Source organism: Bombina bombina, chromosome 7 (assembly GCF_027579735.1).
Source record: "Bombina bombina isolate aBomBom1 chromosome 7, aBomBom1.pri, whole genome shotgun sequence".
Classification (NCBI taxonomy): domain Eukaryota; kingdom Metazoa; phylum Chordata; class Amphibia; order Anura; family Bombinatoridae; genus Bombina; species Bombina bombina.
The window spans coordinates 423,558,518-423,576,323 of NC_069505.1; the positions used below are offsets into that span (position 1 = coordinate 423,558,518).

General features: G+C 35.8%; 1 protein-coding gene across 1 annotated transcript in view; it reads left to right on the forward strand.

Moving 5' to 3' along the window:
* CACNA1I (calcium voltage-gated channel subunit alpha1 I) overlaps positions 1-17,806 on the forward strand; it is a 682,041-nt gene that overhangs the window by 399,529 nt on the left and 264,706 nt on the right. The window contains exons 19-21 of the mRNA XM_053689431.1: positions 2,537-2,721; positions 5,145-5,271; positions 17,628-17,753. Coding sequence (XP_053545406.1) covers positions 2,537-2,721; positions 5,145-5,271; positions 17,628-17,753 — 438 coding nt within the window. The remainder of the gene's footprint in view (positions 1-2,536; positions 2,722-5,144; positions 5,272-17,627; positions 17,754-17,806) is intronic.

Below are 17,806 nucleotides of genomic sequence, written 5' to 3' on the forward strand. Positions count from 1 at the left end.
GAGGCTTAGATATAAGGTAATCACAGAGGTAAAAAGTATATTAATATAACTGAGATAAGGGGCAGTCTGCAGAGGCTTAGATACAAGGTAATCAAAGAGGTAGAAAGTATATTAATATAACTGAGATAAGGAGCAGTCTGCAGAGGCTTAGATACAGGGTAATCACAGAGGTAAAAAGTATATTAATATAACTGAGATAAGGGGCAGTCTGCAGAGGCTTAGATACAAGGTAATCACAGAGGTAGAAAGTATATTAATATAACTGAGATAAGGGGCAGTCTGCAGAGGCTTAGATACAGGGTAACCACAGAGGTAAAAAGTATATTAATATAACTGATAAGAAGCAGTCTGCAGAGGCTTAGATACAAGGTAATCACAGAGGTAGAAAGTATATTAATATAACTGAGATAAGGGGCAGTCTGCAGAGGCTTAGATACAGGGTAATCACAGAGGTAAAAAGTATATTCATATAACTGATAAGAAGCAGTCTGCAGAGGCTTAGATACAAGGTAATCAAAGAGGTAGAAAGTATATTAATATAACTGAGATAAGGGGCAGTCTGCAGAGGCTTAGATACAAGGTAATCACAGAGGTAAAAAGTATATTAATATAACTGAGATAAGGGGCAGTATGCAGAGGCTTAGATACAGGGTAATCACAGAGGTAAAAAGTATAATAATATAACTGAGATAAGGAGGCAGTCTGCAGAGGCTTAGATACAAGGTAATCACAGAGGTAAAAAGTATATTAATATAACTGAGATAAGGAGTAGTCTGCAGAGGCTTAGATACAGGGTAATCACAGAGGTAGAAAGTATATTAATATAACTGAGATAAGGAACAGTCTGTAGAGGCTTAGATACAGGGTAATCACACAGGTAGAAAGTATATTAATATAACTGAGATAAGGGGCAATCTGCAGAGGGTTAGATACAAAGTAATCACAGAGGTAGAAAGTATATTAATATAACTGAGATAAGGGGCAATCTGCAGAGGGTTAGATACAAGGTAATCACAGACGTAAAAAGTATATTAATATAACTGAAATAAGGGGCAGTCTGCAGAGGCTTAGATACAGGGTAATCACAGAGGTAGAAAGTATATTAATATAACTGAGATAAGGAACAGTCTGCAGAGGCTTAGATACAGGGTAATCACACAGGTAGAAAGTATATTAATATAACTGAGATAAGGGGCAATCTGCAGAGGGTTAGATACAAGGTAATCACAGAGGTAGAAAATATATTAATATAACTGAGATAAGGGGCAATCGGCAGAGGCTTAGATACAAGGTAATCACAGAGGTAGAAAGTATATTTCTATAACAATGTTGGTTCTTCAAAACTGGTGACTGGGTAATAAAGGCATTATTATTATTTTTTTAAACAACAACTTTAAACAATTCTGGTGTAGACTGTCCCTTTAAAATGGTGCTGTTATACTTGAAATTTGAAATACGTCATTTAAAATATGACATTTAGCGCATTTGCTGTCCTAACCTTTCAATTGTAAAACACTACAAGGATATCAACGCTCGTGTAGTAATTCAGCGAGTGCTCTGTAAAAAGTGCTGTACAGATTTCTACACTAGTCTGAAACACATTGCACCTGTTTTATTAAGAGTGAGGGCACAAAATACAGACAGTTGTTTAGGCAATGTGTGATCACGATAGGCCAGACAGTCTGTGTATTGCACTCTTCCCCTTAATAAAATGAGTCCAATATAAAACTGTTCAGCTGTATTTTGTTTTGGACTAATATTTTAGACAATTACCCCACATTATCTGTCAAGCATTAAAAGGTGGACTCAATTCACTAACAGCCTTTACAAGCATTCTGGTCTCTCTAGTTTTTGGGGATACTTATTGGTGATTATGGAATTGGTTCCATGGAATATGGACCAATTAAAGAGTTGGGAGAGGCTGAAGAATGCTGTTAGGGACTCCAGCCCAATGTATTTAATATTCATTGAGTTTGCTGATTTTAATTCATAAGTAAAATTAACTTGTTCCTCTGAAAAGCTCTGTTCTGCACGTAAGAATATGTCAGCTGCAGCCAATCACAGGCTGCGTAGACGACCTATTGCGCTCTGAGCGGACTAATTGTATTCCCTGCAGAAAATAAGCATGAGATGATGATGATTTCTGCACAGAACACCCTACACAGTCAGTGATTGGCTGGATCTTCCATACCCTTAAAAAGTTATTTTGTCAAATTGTAGAGGGAAAGTCTCAGCTAAATATTTCAGCAGTTGGGTTTAATACATTTAAACTAAGTTTTCCGTGTTCTTATCATTTTAATTTTGATGTAAAACAAATACAATCTAATATTTAGCGAGTTTTTGTTTAAATAAACCTTCCCAAATCAAAACAGCGCAGTTAAAACAGATTTGTACTGATTTGTGTCTTTTTGGCACATTCATTAGTAATCAGAACATTTGGTATTTCAGTGTAGCTCTGTCATTTTTTTATTGGTAGCACAAGAGTGTTGTATTTATGCGTATCTCACGGCTTCTCTACGTGTATATAATTGTTTAGGTGGTCTCTCTTGGCCTTTACTTCGGAGATCAATCGTACCTGCGTAGCAGCTGGAACATTCTAGATGGTTTCCTTGTCTTCGTGTCCCTCATTGATATTGTGGTGTCTGTGGCATCAGCTGGCGGAGCAAAGATTCTGGGCGTTTTGAGGGTTCTGCGACTTCTTCGAACATTGCGGCCTCTCAGGTGAAACAAACAACTCTCATGTCACCTCTCTCCATACACAGTGTGTAATGTAATATAGTAAGAAAAGTCTATCCTTTTTCTGCCAGGCAGGGTTATATTTTAGCCTAATCCAACATATACCTGTGCCTAGGGCAGCAGAAAAACTAAATTCACCACTGCTGCCAGCATATATAAGTTGATATATATGTACTAACAAATTCTATATATACAAACCATGATTTCACAGCTTTATGGAGCACTAGAGAATTGTATGTGCTAACCCCAAACTGCGCTAGATCAATTGCACTAAAGCTGAAGGTAACGTTAGGAATACTTTACATTCATATGTTCTTCACTTAGACGATATTATTCATTTTATTTTTATATATATGCATATTTTTTGTAAAATATATATCTATAGCTAATGCTATATATATATATGAATATATACAGATATTAATATATACTGTATATACTCTTTATTGTATATACAGATGCATATAGAAATATATTTTTTAAAACAAAAATAAATTTTTTTTCTAAGTGAAGAACATAGGAATATATATAAATGTATGTGGGTGCACATATATATTATACATGTAAACACATAAATATACATATAGACACATATATAGACGTGTGTACATACACATATGCACATATTTAGACATATCTTTCTATCTCTATCTCTCTCTCTCTCTCTCTCTATCTCTCTCTCTCTCTATCTCTCTCTCTATCTCTCTCTATCTCTATCTCTCTCTATCTCTCTCTCTCTTTTTCTCTCTCTCTTTTTTTCTCTCTCTCTCTTTTTTTCTCTCTCTCTCTTTTTTTCTCTCTCTCTCTCTCTTTTTTTCTCTCTCTCTTTTTCTCTCTCTCTCTCTTTTTCTCTCTCTTTTTTTCTCTCTCTCTCTCTTTCTCTCTCTCTCTCTTTTTCTCTCGCTCTCTCTTTTTCTCTCTCTCTCTTTTTCTCTCTCTCTCTCTTTTTCTCTCTCTCTCTTTTTCTCTCTCTCTCTCTTTTTCTCTCTCTCTCTTTTTCTCTCTCTCTCTTTTTCTCTCTCTCTCTCTCTTTTTCTTTCTCTCTCTCTTTTTCTTTCTCTCTCTCTCTTTTTCTTTCTCTCTCTCTCTCTCTCTCTCTCTTTTTCTTTCTCTCTCTCTCATTCTCTTTCTCTCTCTCTCATTCTCTTTCTCTCTCTTTCTTTCTCTCTCCTCTCTCTCTTTCTTTCTCTCTCCTCTCTCTCCTCTCTCTCTCTCCTCTATATATATATATATATATATATATATATACACACACATACTAGAGCCCTTTCCAGTCAAACACCTTGCCATATACCATATCCCTTTTTAACCCTTTAAAAATATTTGTATATTTATAAGTATAAATGTTATATTTTTATTAAATAGGTGTATAAATAAGTGTAATACTTTGTATTAATATGTTTTACATGTATTTTGTGAAACTTTTTTAACCCCAAGTTAAGTCAAGTTGCACTAATTCTTCTAGCACTATTTGGGCTATTACTCGAGTGCAATCCATATCTTATAACTTGTACCGCAGCATCTTAATGGGACCGTAACATTAAACTTTAATGGTGTAGACAGAGCGTTCAGTTTAATAAATAGTTATCATCATAATTAGCAGTAAGTGCAGAACTAACTCTGTTACTGTAGATTAACAGCTTTTACATGTTTAGTCAACCTATAAAAATGTCAACATGTAAGCACAGTGTCTCTTTAAAGCAAACAAGGTGTTAATGTGTTTTAGTAACTTTCAGGCCCTGCTGATATGTTAATCATTTGGTAGACTGCAGAAGCGTGCTGTCCCCTTAAAGGGACACTTAACCCAATTTTTTTCTTTCATGATTCAGGTAGAGCAGCAACTTTCTACTTTACTCCTATTATCAATTTTTCTTTGTTCTCATTGTATCTTTATTTGAAAAGCAGAGATATAAACTTAGGAGCTGGCCCATTTTTGGTTCAGCACCTGGGTAGCTTATTGGTGGCTACATTAGCTTACATTCCTGCTTTTTAAAATAAAGATACAAAGAGAATGAAGAAAAATTGATAATAGGAGTAAATTAGAAAGTTGCTTAAAATTGTATTCTCTATCTGAATCATGAAAGAAAAAAGCTACATTGGTAATTTGGTTTAAAGCTATAACTGTATATTATAAATGTTCCATCTGAGCGGTCAGCACTGTATTTAATGTTGCATCAAGGGTATCTTTATAATTTTATTCAAAACTGAATGTAATTAACCCCTTATTATGATATGCCCATATTTACTTGGGGAAAGACCTACACACCTGGGCTTAGTAAATACGTTCCCTGATCCAACCAACTTGTACCACTTACGCAAAAGCTTTAGGTTTATGTGCACACATAGGTTGTGGTTAATCATCTAATATTTGTTTGTAAAATGAATCTGCATCTACTTTATCCCATCAGAGTTATCAGCCGGGCGCCAGGTCTAAAGCTGGTGGTTGAGACACTTATTTCATCTCTAAAACCCATTGGAAACATTGTCCTGATCTGCTGCGCATTTTTTATAATCTTCGGAATACTCGGTGTCCAGGTACGATTACTTATCAGACCTATTACAAATTTGTATTAGATTTATTTGTCTATATTGCAGTTAATATGTCTGGGATATTTTAGTTTCTTTTCTCCACCAAAAAAATTCTGCTGGTGTCAATGACTGTAATATGTTTTAATACTTTAACTGGATTGATCTTTTTTTTTTTTTTTTATCTATTTGATAGCGTGATAGCATAGCCATATACCTAAATTAACTTTATTACCCAGGCAAACCTTATTAATTGCTGGCTTTGCCTAGGGATCACAAAATGGGCTTTTTCACTTCAGATAAATAATAATTAAAGTATATATATATATATATATATATATATATATATATATAGATAGATAGATAGATAGATAGATAGATAGATAGATATAGAGATATAGATATATAGATATAGATATATAGATATATAGATAGATATATAGATATAGATAGATATATAGATATAGATAGATATAGATAGATAGATAGATAGATAGAGATATAGATAGATAGATAGATAGATAGATAGATAGATAGATAGATAGATAGATAGATAGATAGATAGATATAGATAGAGATATAGATATAGATAGATAGATAGATAGATAGATAGATAGATAGATATTGATAGATATAGATAGATATATATATATATAGATAGATATAGATAGATATAGATAGATATAGATAGATATAGATATAGATAGATATAGATAGATAGATATAGATATATATATATATATAGATATATAGATATATAGATATATATTTATAATTATTATGTATTGTTTATTTGTAAAGTTCCATATAATTGAATAGCACTGAAATACATTTATAATCTTTGAAGCACTTTCTATAAATGTAGAGAAAAGAATATTTCAAAGTTCAGAAAAATATTTACAGGAAACACTTTAATACATTGTTGGTATTTAAAATATATTCCTGTATTAAAGAGACATTTTACAACAATTGAATTGTGCATTAAAGCATTTCACTTTCACCTAGATTACGAGTTGTACGTTATGAGTCAAATAGCAGCGTTGTGGCCCATAATGCATAATTTTCCCTAACGCAGTCATTACAAGTCTTGTCGGTATAACTATACCGCAAGCCTTTTAGCCTGTAACGCAACGTCAGTACCGCACTCACAAAAATGACGTTTTTTTTCATGGGATTCCTATAGCGCCAGTATTACGAGTTTTGCAGTAAGGCTATAAAAAGAGCGTTACAGCCTAAAACCACAAGATCTGTACCACCATCTAAAGTCAGTAGTTATGAGTTTTACGCTACAAAGCTGTAACATAAAACTCATAACTAATGTGTTGCAAAGTACACTAACACCCATAAACTACTTATTAACCCCTAAACCGAGGCCCTCCCGCATTGCAAATACTATAATAAATGTATTAACCCCTAATCTTCCGCTCCTGATATCGCCACCACTAATAAAATGTATTAACCCCTATTCCGCCGCTCCCCGACATCATCACCATTATACTAAAGTTATTAACCCCTAAACCGCCGCCCTCCCGCATCGCAAACACTATTTAAATATTATTAACCCCTAATCTGCCATCCGCAAACATCGCCCCCCACTATACTAAAGTTGTTAAGCCCTACATTGCCGCCACTATAATAAACCTATTAACCCCTAAACCGCAAGCCCCCACAACAAAATAACATAATTTATGTAAGAACTTACCTGATAAATTCATTTCTTTCATATTTGCAAGAGTCCATGAGCTAGTGACGTATGGGATATACATTCCTACAAGGAGGGGCAAAGTTTCCCAAACCTCAAAATGCCTATAAATACACCCCTCACCACACCCACAAATCAGTTTAACGAATAGCCAAGAAGTGGGGTGATAAGAAAAAAGTGCGAAAGCATATAAAATAAGGAATTGGAATAATTGTGCTTTATACAAAAAAATCATAACCACCACAAAAAGGGTGGGCCTCATGGACTCTTGCTAATATGAAAGAAATGAATTTATCAGGTAAGTTCTTACATAAATTATGTTTTCTTTCATGTAATTAGCAAGAGTCCATGAGCTAGTGACGTATGGGATAATGACTACCCAAGATATGGATCTTTCCACGCAAGAGTCACTAGAGAGGGAGGGATAAAATAAAGACAGCCAATTCCTGCTGAAATAATCCACACCCAAAATAAAGTTTAATGAAAAACATAAGCAGAAGATTCAAACTGAAACCGCTGCCTGAAGTACTTTTCTACCAAAAACTGCTTCAGAAGAAGAAAATACATCAAAATGGTAGAATTTAGTAAAAGTATGCAAAGAGGACCAAGTTGCTGCTTTGCAAATCTGATCAACCGAAGCTTCATTCCTAAACGCCCAGGAAGTAGAAACTGACCTAGTAGAATGAGCTGTAATCCTTTGAGGCGGAGTTTTACCCGACTCAACATAGGCATGATGAATTAAAGATTTCAACCAAGATGCCAAAGAAATGGCAGAAGCTTTCTGGCCTTTTCTAGAACCGGAAAAAATAACAAATAGACTAGAAGTCTTTCGAAAAGACTTAGTAGCTTCAACATAATATTTCAAAGCTCTAACAACATCCAAAGAATGCAACGATTTCTCCTTAGAATTCTTAGGATTAGGACATAATGAAGGAACCACAATTTCTCTACTAATGTTGTTGGAATTCACAACCTTAGGTAAAAATTCAAAAGAAGTTCGCAACACCGCCTTATCCTGATGAAAAATCAGAAAAGGAGACTCACAAGAAAGAGCAGATAATTCAGAGACTCTTCTGGCAGAAGAGATCGCCAAAAGGAACAAAACTTTCCAAGAAAGTAATTTAATGTCCAATAAATGCATGGGTTCAAAAGGAGGAGCTTGAAGAGCCCCCAGAACCAAATTCAAACTCCAAGGAGGAGAAATTGACTTAATGACAGGTTTTATACGAACCAAAGCTTGTACAAAACAATGAATATCAGGAAGATTAGCAATCTTTCTGTGAAAAAGAACAGAAAGAGCAGAGATTTGTCCTTTCAAGGAACTTGCGGACAAACCTTTATCTAAACCATCCTGAAGAAACTGTAAAATTCTCGGAATTCTAAAAGAATGCCAAGAAAAATGATGAGAAAGACACCAAGAAATATAAGTCTTCCAGACTCTATAATATATCTCTCTAGATACAGATTTACGAGCCTGTAACATAATATTAATCACAGAGTCAGAGAAACCTCTTTGATAAAGAATCAAGCGTTCAATCTCCATACCTTTAAATTTAAGGATTTGAGATCCTGATGGAAAAAAGGACCTTGCGACAGAAGGTCTGGTCTTAACGGAAGAGTCCACGGTTGGCAAGAGGCCATCCGGACAAGATCCGCATACCAAAACCTGTGAGGCCATGCCGGAGCTACCAGCAGAACAAACGAGCATTCTTTCAGAATCTTGTAGATTACTCTTGGAAGAAGAACTAGAGGCGGAAAGATATAGGCAGGATGATACTTCCAAGGAAGTGATAATGCATCCACTGCCTCCGCCTGAGGATCCCGGGATCTGGACAGATACCTGGGAAGTTTCTTGTTTAGATGAGACGCCATCAGATCTATTTCTGGAAGTTCCCACATTTGAACAATCTGAAGAAATACCTCTGGGTGAAGAGACCATTCGCCCGGATGCAACGTTTGGCGACTGAGATAATCCGCTTCCCAATTGTCTATACCTGGGATATGAACCGCAGAGATTAGACAGGAGCTGGATTCCGCCCAAACCAGAATTCGAGATACTTCTTTCATAGCCAGAGGACTGTGAGTCCCTCCTTGATGATTGATGTATGCCACAGTTGTGACATTGTCTGTCTGAAAACAAATGAACGATTCTCTCTTCAGAAGAGGCCAAGACTGAAGAGCTCTGAAAATTGCACGGAGTTCCAAAATATTGATCGGTAATCTCACCTCCTGAGATTCCCAAACTCCTTGTGCCGTCAGAGATCCCCACACAGCTCCCCAACCTGTAAGACTTGCATCTGTTGAAATTACAGTCCAGGTCGGAAGAACAAAAGAAGCCCCCTGAATTAAACGATGGTGATCTGTCCACCACGTCAGAGAGTGTCGTATAATCGGTTTTAAAGATATTAATTGAGATATCTTTGTATAATCCCTGCACCATTGATTCAGCATACAGAGCTGAAGAGGTCGCATGTGAAAACGAGCAAAGGGGATCGCGTCCGATGCAGCAGTCATAAGACCTAGAATTTCCATGCATAAGGCTAAGAAGGGAATGATTGTGACTGAAGGTTTCGACAAGCTGAAATCAATTTTAGACGTCTCTTGTCTGTCAAAGACAGAGTCATGGACACTGAATCTATCTGGAAACCCAGAAAGGTTACCCTTGTATGAGGAATCAATGAACTTTTTAGTGAATTGATCCTCCAACCATGATCTTGAAGAAACAACACAAGTCGATTCGTATGAGATTCTGCTAAATGTAAAGACTGAGCAAGTACCAAGATATCGTCCAAATAAGGAAATACCACAATACCCTGTTCTCTGATTACAGACAGAAGGGCACCGAGAACCTTTGTAAAAATTCTTGGGGCTGTAGCTAGGCCAAACGGCAGAGCCACAAACTGGTAATGCTTGTCCAGGAAAGAGAATCTCAGGAACTGATAGTGATCTGGATGAATCGGAATATGTAGATATGCATCCTGTAAATCTATCGTGGACATATAATGCCCTTGCTGAACAAAAGGCAAGATAGTCCTTACAGTTACCATTTTGAATGTTGGTATCCTTACATAACGATTCAATATTTTTAGATCCAGAACTGGTCTGAAGGAATTCTCCTTCTTTGGTACAATGAAGAGATTCGAATAAAACCCCAGTCCCTGTTCCAGAACTGGAACTGGCATAATTACTCCAGCCAACTCTAGATCTGAAACACATTTCAGAAATGCTTGAGCTTTCACTGGATTTACTGGGACACGGGAAAGAAAAAATCTCTTTGCAGGAGGTCTTATCTTGAAACCAATTCTGTACCCTTCTGAAACAATGTTCTGAATCCAAAGATTGTGAACAGAATTGATCCAAATTTCTTTGAAAAAACGTAACCTGCCCCCTACCAGCTGAGCTGGAATGAGGGCCGCACCTTCATGTGGACTTAGAAGCTGGCTTTGCTTTTCTAGAAGGCTTGGATTTATTCCAGACTGGAGATGGTTTCCAAACTGAAACTGCTCCTGAGGAAGAAGGATCAGGCTTTTGTTCTTTGTTGAAACGAAAGGAACGAAAACGATTATTAGCCCTGTTTTTACCTTTAGATTTTTTATCCTGTGGTAAAAAAGTTCCTTTCCCACCAGTAACAGTTGAGATAATAGAATCCAACTGAGAACCAAATAATTTGTTACCCTGGAAAGAAATGAAAAGTAGAGTCGATTTAGAAGACATATCAGCATTCCAAGTTTTAAGCCATAAAGCTCTTCTAGCTAAAATAGCTAGAGACATAAACCTGACATCAACTCTGATAATATCAAAAATGGCATCACAGATAAAATTATTAGCATGTTGCAGAAGAATAATAATATTATGAGAATCATGATCTGTTACTTGTTGCGCTAAAGTTTCCAACCAAAAAGTTGAAGCTGCAGCAACATCAGCCAATGATATAGCAGGTCTAAGAAGATTACCTGAACACAGATAAGCTTTTCTTAGAAAGGATTCAATTTTCCTATCTAAAGGATCCTTAAACGAAGTACCATCTGACTTAGGAATAGTAGTACGTTTAGCAAGGGTAGAAATAGCCCCATCAACCTTAGGGATTTTGTCCCAAAATTCTAATCTATCAGACGGCACAGGATATAATTGCTTAAAACGTTTAGAAGGAGTAAATGAATTACCCAAATTATTCCATTCCTCTGGAAATTACTTCAGAAATAGCACCAGGAACAGGAAAAACTTCTGGAATAACCACAGGAGATTTAAAGACCTTATCTAAACGTTTAGATTTAGTATCAAGAGGACCAGAATCCTCAATTTCTAAAGCAATTAGTACTACTTTAAGCAAAGAACGAATAAATTCCATTTTAAATAAATATGAAGATTTATCAGCATCAACCTCTGAGACAGAATCCTCTGAACCAGAAGAGTCATTAGAATCAGAATGATGATGTTCATTTAAAAATTCATCTGTATAAAGAGAAGTTTTAAAAGATTTTTTATGTTTACTAGAAGGAGGAATAACAGACATAGCCTTCTTAATGGATTCAGAAACAAAATCTCTTATGTTATCAGGAACACTCTGAACCTTAGATGTTGATGGAACTGCAACAGGTAATGGTACATTACTAAAGGAAATATTATCTGCATTAACAAGTTTGTCATGACAATTAGTACAAACAACAGCTGGAGGAACAGCTACCGAAAGTTTACAGCAGATACACTTAGCTTTGGTAGTTCCAGCACTAGACAGCGATTTTCCTGAAGTATCTTCTGACTCAGATGCAACGTGAGACATCTTGCAATATGTAAGAGAAAAAACAACATATAAAGCAAAATTGATCAAATTCCTTAAATGACAGTTTCAGGAATGGGAAAAAATGCCAAGAAACAAGCTTCTAGCAACCAGAAGCAATGAAAAATAAGACTTAAATAATGTGGAGACAAAAAGCGACGCCCATATTTTTTAGCGCCAAATAAGACGCCCACATTATTTGGGCGCCAAAAAAGTCCGCGCCAAGAATGACGCAATAAAATGAAGCATTTTCAGCCCCCGCGAGCCTAACAGCCCACAGGGAAAAGGTCAAATTTTTAAGGTAAGAAAAAAAGATTGATTCAATGCATTATCCCAAATATGAAACTGACTGTCTGAAAATAAGGAATGTTGAACATCCTGAGTCAAGGCAAATAAATGTTTGAATACATATATTTAGAAGTTTATAAAAAAGTGCCCAACCATAGCTTAGAGTGTCACAGAAAATAAGACTTACTTACCCCAGGACACTCATCTACATGTTTGTAGAAAGCCAAACCAGTACTGAAACGAAAATCAGCAGAGGTAATGGTATATATAAGAGTATATCGTCGATCTGAAAAGGGAGGTAAGAGATGAATCTCTACGACCGATAACAGAGAACCTATGAAATAGACCCCGTAGAAGGAGATCATTGCATTCAAATAGGCAATACTCTCCTCACATCCCTCTGACATTCACTGCACGCTGAGAGGAAAACCGGGCTCCAACCTGCTGCGGAGCGCATATCAACGTAGAATCTAGCACAAACTTACTTCAGTTTGTAAAACTGATTTGTGGGTGTGGTGAGGGGTGTATTTATAGGCATTTTGAGGTTTGGGAAACTTTGCCCCTCCTGGTAGGAATGTATATCCCATACGTCACTAGCTCATGGACTCTTGCTAATTACATGAAAGAAATACTAAATTAAACTATTAACCCCTAAACCGAAAGCCCCCCCACATGGCAATAAACTAATTTAAACTAGTAACCCCTAAACCTAACCCTAACGTAACCCTAACACCCCCTAACTTTAACATAATTAAAATAGAGCTAAATTAAACTTGCAATTATTAACTAAATAATACCTATTTAAAACTAAATACAAACTTACCTGTAAAATAAAACCTAAGCTAGCTACAATATAACTATTAGTTATATTGTAGCTACCTTAGGTATTAATTTCACAGATAAGTATTCAGTTTTAAATAGGAATTATTTAGTTAATAATTGTAAAATTAATTTAGATCTAATTTCATTATGGTAAAGTTAAGGGGTGTTAGGGTTAGGTTTAGGGGTTAATATAATTTAATTTAGGTTGTTGTGATGTGGGGGGCTGGCGGTTTAGGGGTTATTAGGTTCAATTAGTGGTAGTGATGTGGGAGGCCAGAGGTTTAGGGGTTAATAACTTTATTTAGTTGTGGCGATGTTGAGGAGCGGCAGAATAGGGGTTAATAATGTTAATATAGTTGCGGCAATGTTGGGGTGCAGCGGAATAGGGGTTAATAACTTTAGTATAGTGGCGGCAATATCGGGAGCAGCACATTAGTGGTTAATAATTTTATTTAGGTGGCGGCGATACCGCGAGCGGCAGATTAGGGGTTAATAATTGTAGGCAAGCGTCTGCGATATCAGGGGCAGCAGATTAGGGGTGTTTAGATGTGGGGTTTACGTTAGGGTGTTAGGTTTAAACTGTATTTTAATTTTCCCCATAGACATCAATGGGGCTGCGTTACGGAGCTTTTGTTTCCGCGATCGCAGGTGTTAAGCGTGTACAAGCACGTAAAAACACTGCTTGTTTTTTGTGCGGTATAGAGCTTAAAATCTCCATATTGCCCGCGCAAGCCGGGTTTTTTTAAACTTGTAATGGCAGCACTATAGGGGGTTAAATAACGCAACTTTTGTTGCGTTCTTTACTTTCCCTATAGCGCTCAAAACTCGTAATCTAGGTGTTTTGCAGTACACGTGTATTAGCAAAATTACCTCTAGTAAAAGCTATCACTGTGCATGTGAAGCATATTTAAATATGATTCCTACACCAACATTTTAAACAGTGTTTTCATTCCAGAGAGTATCATGTTTTGTCCATAGGCAGAACATTACAAGGCACAGCCAGCTCTCTGAGCTGAAAACACTGTTTAAAATGCTGGTGTATGAATCATATTTAGATATGTTTCACGTGCACATGCACAATAAAAACTCTCACTGAAAACAGTGTTTTTTTCTAGTGCAAAAATATTGTAAAAATGCTTCTTTTTGCAAATGAAATGCATTGATGTGCTTTTTAGTTGTGCGTGGAATGTCCCTTTACGTGTATATAACATATATACTTATACATATTATTTGCTGTTTTTATTTTGCATAATTTAATTCACAATCAGATAGATTACGAGTTTTGAGCGCTATAGGGATTTTAACGACCGCCACAAAAGCGCATTATTTCACCTCCCTATAGCGCTGGTATTACGAGTTTTAAAAATTCAGACTTGCACGGACAAAATGGTTGCATTGAGCTTCATACCGCACCAAAAACAAGCGATGCTTTGACGTGCTCGTACACGATTTCCCAATAGGCATCAATGGGGAGAGCTGTCAAAAAAAGCCTAACACCTGCGATCGCGGAAACAAAAACTCAGTAACTCAGCCCCATTTATGTCTATGGGGAAAATTTTATTAACCCCTAATCTGCCGCCCCCAACATTGCCGACACCTACATAAAACTATTAACCCCTAATCTGCCGCTCCGATGTTGCCGCCACTACACTAAAGTTATTAATCCCTAAATCTCTGGCCTCCAACATCACTACAACTAAATAAATCCATTAACCCCTAAACCTAACCCTAATCCTAACGTAACCCTAACCTTAACACCTACTAACTTTAACATAATAAAAATATAGCTAAATTAAATTTACAATTATTAACTTAATAAACCTATTATATATGACAAATAACCCACCTAAAAAGATGTTTATATATGAGAGCGTCCTGCGTGTGTAAATGTAATATATTGGTTGAACCTCTATACAGAGAATACAATTCAATAATATATTAGCACATGTAATAAATTAGATAAAAATACAGTGAAATAAAGGATATATTGCGTCAGAAATCCTAGGGATTCAGTATATCAGATCAAGGTTGCAGCTTCCCCATAACACAGCACTTTAACTAATAAAGACAAAAGGGAATAGGGAGGCGCAAACCCCTCTAAGTGCAGACTTATGTACTAATAAAATATTTATTAAAATAACGATAACACACTCACACTCCAAACCCTCAACATATGAGGTATGTTCAAAACACAGCAAAAAAGCAAACAGATGCTTCAAGTGACAATCAGCAACTTGCTTCCTCCCCAGAACGATCCGCATATACAGACAGCCACAGGAAATTAGCAAAGTTCGTGCAGAAAGTCACAAATAAAGGTCTCTAAAAAGTTCACGCAAACGGCCAATACTGCACCAGACTTGTAAGGTTAAAAGTCGGCTCCCATACAGCTGGTGTGTGCGGCGTGCGTTTGTATTTATTTTAACTAGGTAGACTAGTTAGTAAATAGTTATTAACTTTTTATTAGCTACCTAGTTAAAATAAATACAAAGTTACCTGCAAAATAAAACCTAACCTGCCTTACACTAAAACCTAAAATTTACAAAAAAATAAACACTAAAATTACTAAAAATAAAAATAACTAAATTACATAAAAAACAAACCCTATTTGTTGTTTTTTTTGTAATTTAGTTATTTTTATTTTGTTTTGTTATTAGAGTAGTGTTAGGATTTTTTTAATGTGTAGTTTAGTTTAATTTAATTGGTAGTTAGTTTAATTGTAGTTTAATAATTATTTTAGTTTAATTGTTAGTTTAAAATTAATTTATTTAATTTGACAGGTAAGTTTTAATTTAATTTAAAATACGGAAATTGTAATTTTAATATAAATTTAGGGAGTTGTTAGGTATAGGGGTTAATAGTTTATTTTAGTATATTTCTTTGTGGGGGGTTTAGGGGTTATTAGCTTATTTAAGTATATTTCGTTGTGGGGGCTTGCGGTTTAGTGGTTAATAGGTTTATTATAGTGGCGGTGTGGGCGGACGGCAGATTAGGGGTAGTGGCGACGATGTCGGGGAGTGGCGGGATAGGGGTTAATACATTTTTATAGTGGCGGCGATGTCTGGAGCAACAGATTAGTGGTTAATAAATGTATTTTAGTGTTTGTGATGCGGGAAGGCCTCGGTTTAGGGGTTAATAGGTAGTTTATGGGTGTTAGTGTACTTTTTAACACTATAGTTATGAGTTTTATGCTACAGCTTTGTAACGTAAAACTCATAACTACTGACTTTAGATGGCGGTACTCGTAATTCAGGCGCTATGGGAGTCCCATTGAAAAAATTATTTTTTAAAAGTGCGATACTGATGTTGCGTGACGGCCAAAAAGGTGTGCGGTACACCCATAACGCTGCTTTTTCCCTAACGCTGCTATTACAAGTCTTGTCGGTATAGGTGTACCGCACACCTTTTTGGCCGTCACACAACATCAGTACCGCACTTTTAAAAAATTATTTTTTTCAACTCTTAATCTATCTGAAAATGCTTTAAAGGGCCGTGATAGTGAAACAGTTAAATTAAAAATAAACCACTTTAAAGGGCCCTGATAGTGAAACAGTTAAATTAAAAATAAAAATAAACTGCTTTAAAGGGCCGTGATAGTGAAACAGTTAAATTAAAAATAAACTGCTTTAAAGGGCCATGATAGTGCAACAGTTAAATTAAAAATAAAAATAAACTGCTTTAAAGGGCCGTGATAGTAAAACAGTTAACTTAAAAATAAAAATGAACTGCTTTAAAGGGCTGTGATAGTGAAACAGTTAAATTAAAAATAAAAATGAACTGCTTTAAAGGGCCATGATAGTGAAACAGTTAAATTAAAAATAAGAATAAACCGCTTTAAAGGACCGTGATAGTAAAACAGTTAAAAAATAAATAAACCGCTTTAGTGAAACAGTTAAACGCTGTAATTCTTTAGCGTATATCATTTTAACACTAGCATCAAGGTTAAACACATAGTTTAAGGGACATGAAACCCACAATTTTTCTTTCATTAGTCACATATAACATCTCATTTTAAACAACTTTCCATACCTATGCTTTTAAAAAAAGGATACCAAGAGAACAAAGCAAATTAGATAATAGACGTAAACTGGAAAGTTGTTTAACATTGTATGTTGTTTCTGAATAATGAAAGTTTAATGCTGTGTTTACTGTCCTTTTAAAGTCCACTAGGGAACTACAGAGAACTGCTGGTCCCAAATAAAAACTGCCCTTTGTGGGGGTTAAACACATAGAATTGCTTTTTTTCAGTTGACTTTAATTATTACATTTGCAGTACTTTTTTCTCATATGTTGAAAAGCAAACCTAGGTAGTCTCAGGAACAGCAAGGCACTACTGGGAGCTAGCTGTTGGCTGTTAGCTGCATACATGTGTCGCTTGTTATTGGTTCATCCGTTGTGATGACTTACTTCCCAGTAGTTTATTATTGCTCTTGAGCTGACTTTAACTATGCGTTTAAACCTTTTGCATATTTTAAGCACACAGTAATAGTGCGATAATAACGAAATACAGCAAATAACAACATTTTCTTTTTGCACTTGTGGGTCCTTTAAACCGCTTCATTTTGTGCACCCCAAATGTCCTGACACTTTTAACATATTGGAAATTGTTGGTGTTGGTGAGAATGTTCTGTATGTATCAGTCCTAATCTGTAATCTATCATTTTATATACTTTATATTTACTTCCGTATACAATCCTGTAACACTATACAGAAGTGCACCGTACTTGCGCTATTTTCTACAGTAAGTTTTATCTTCTACTGATTTTACATTTGTTTCAGCTCTTTAAGGGTAAATTTTTCTACTGCCTTGGGGTCGATGTTCGGAATGTTACCAACCGGTCAGATTGCGAGGCAGCCAACTATAAATGGGTACATCATAAGTACAACTTTGACAATCTGGGGCAGGTAAATATGGCGGCATGTAAACACTCGCAATGTTTGTGGTGTATGAAAAATGG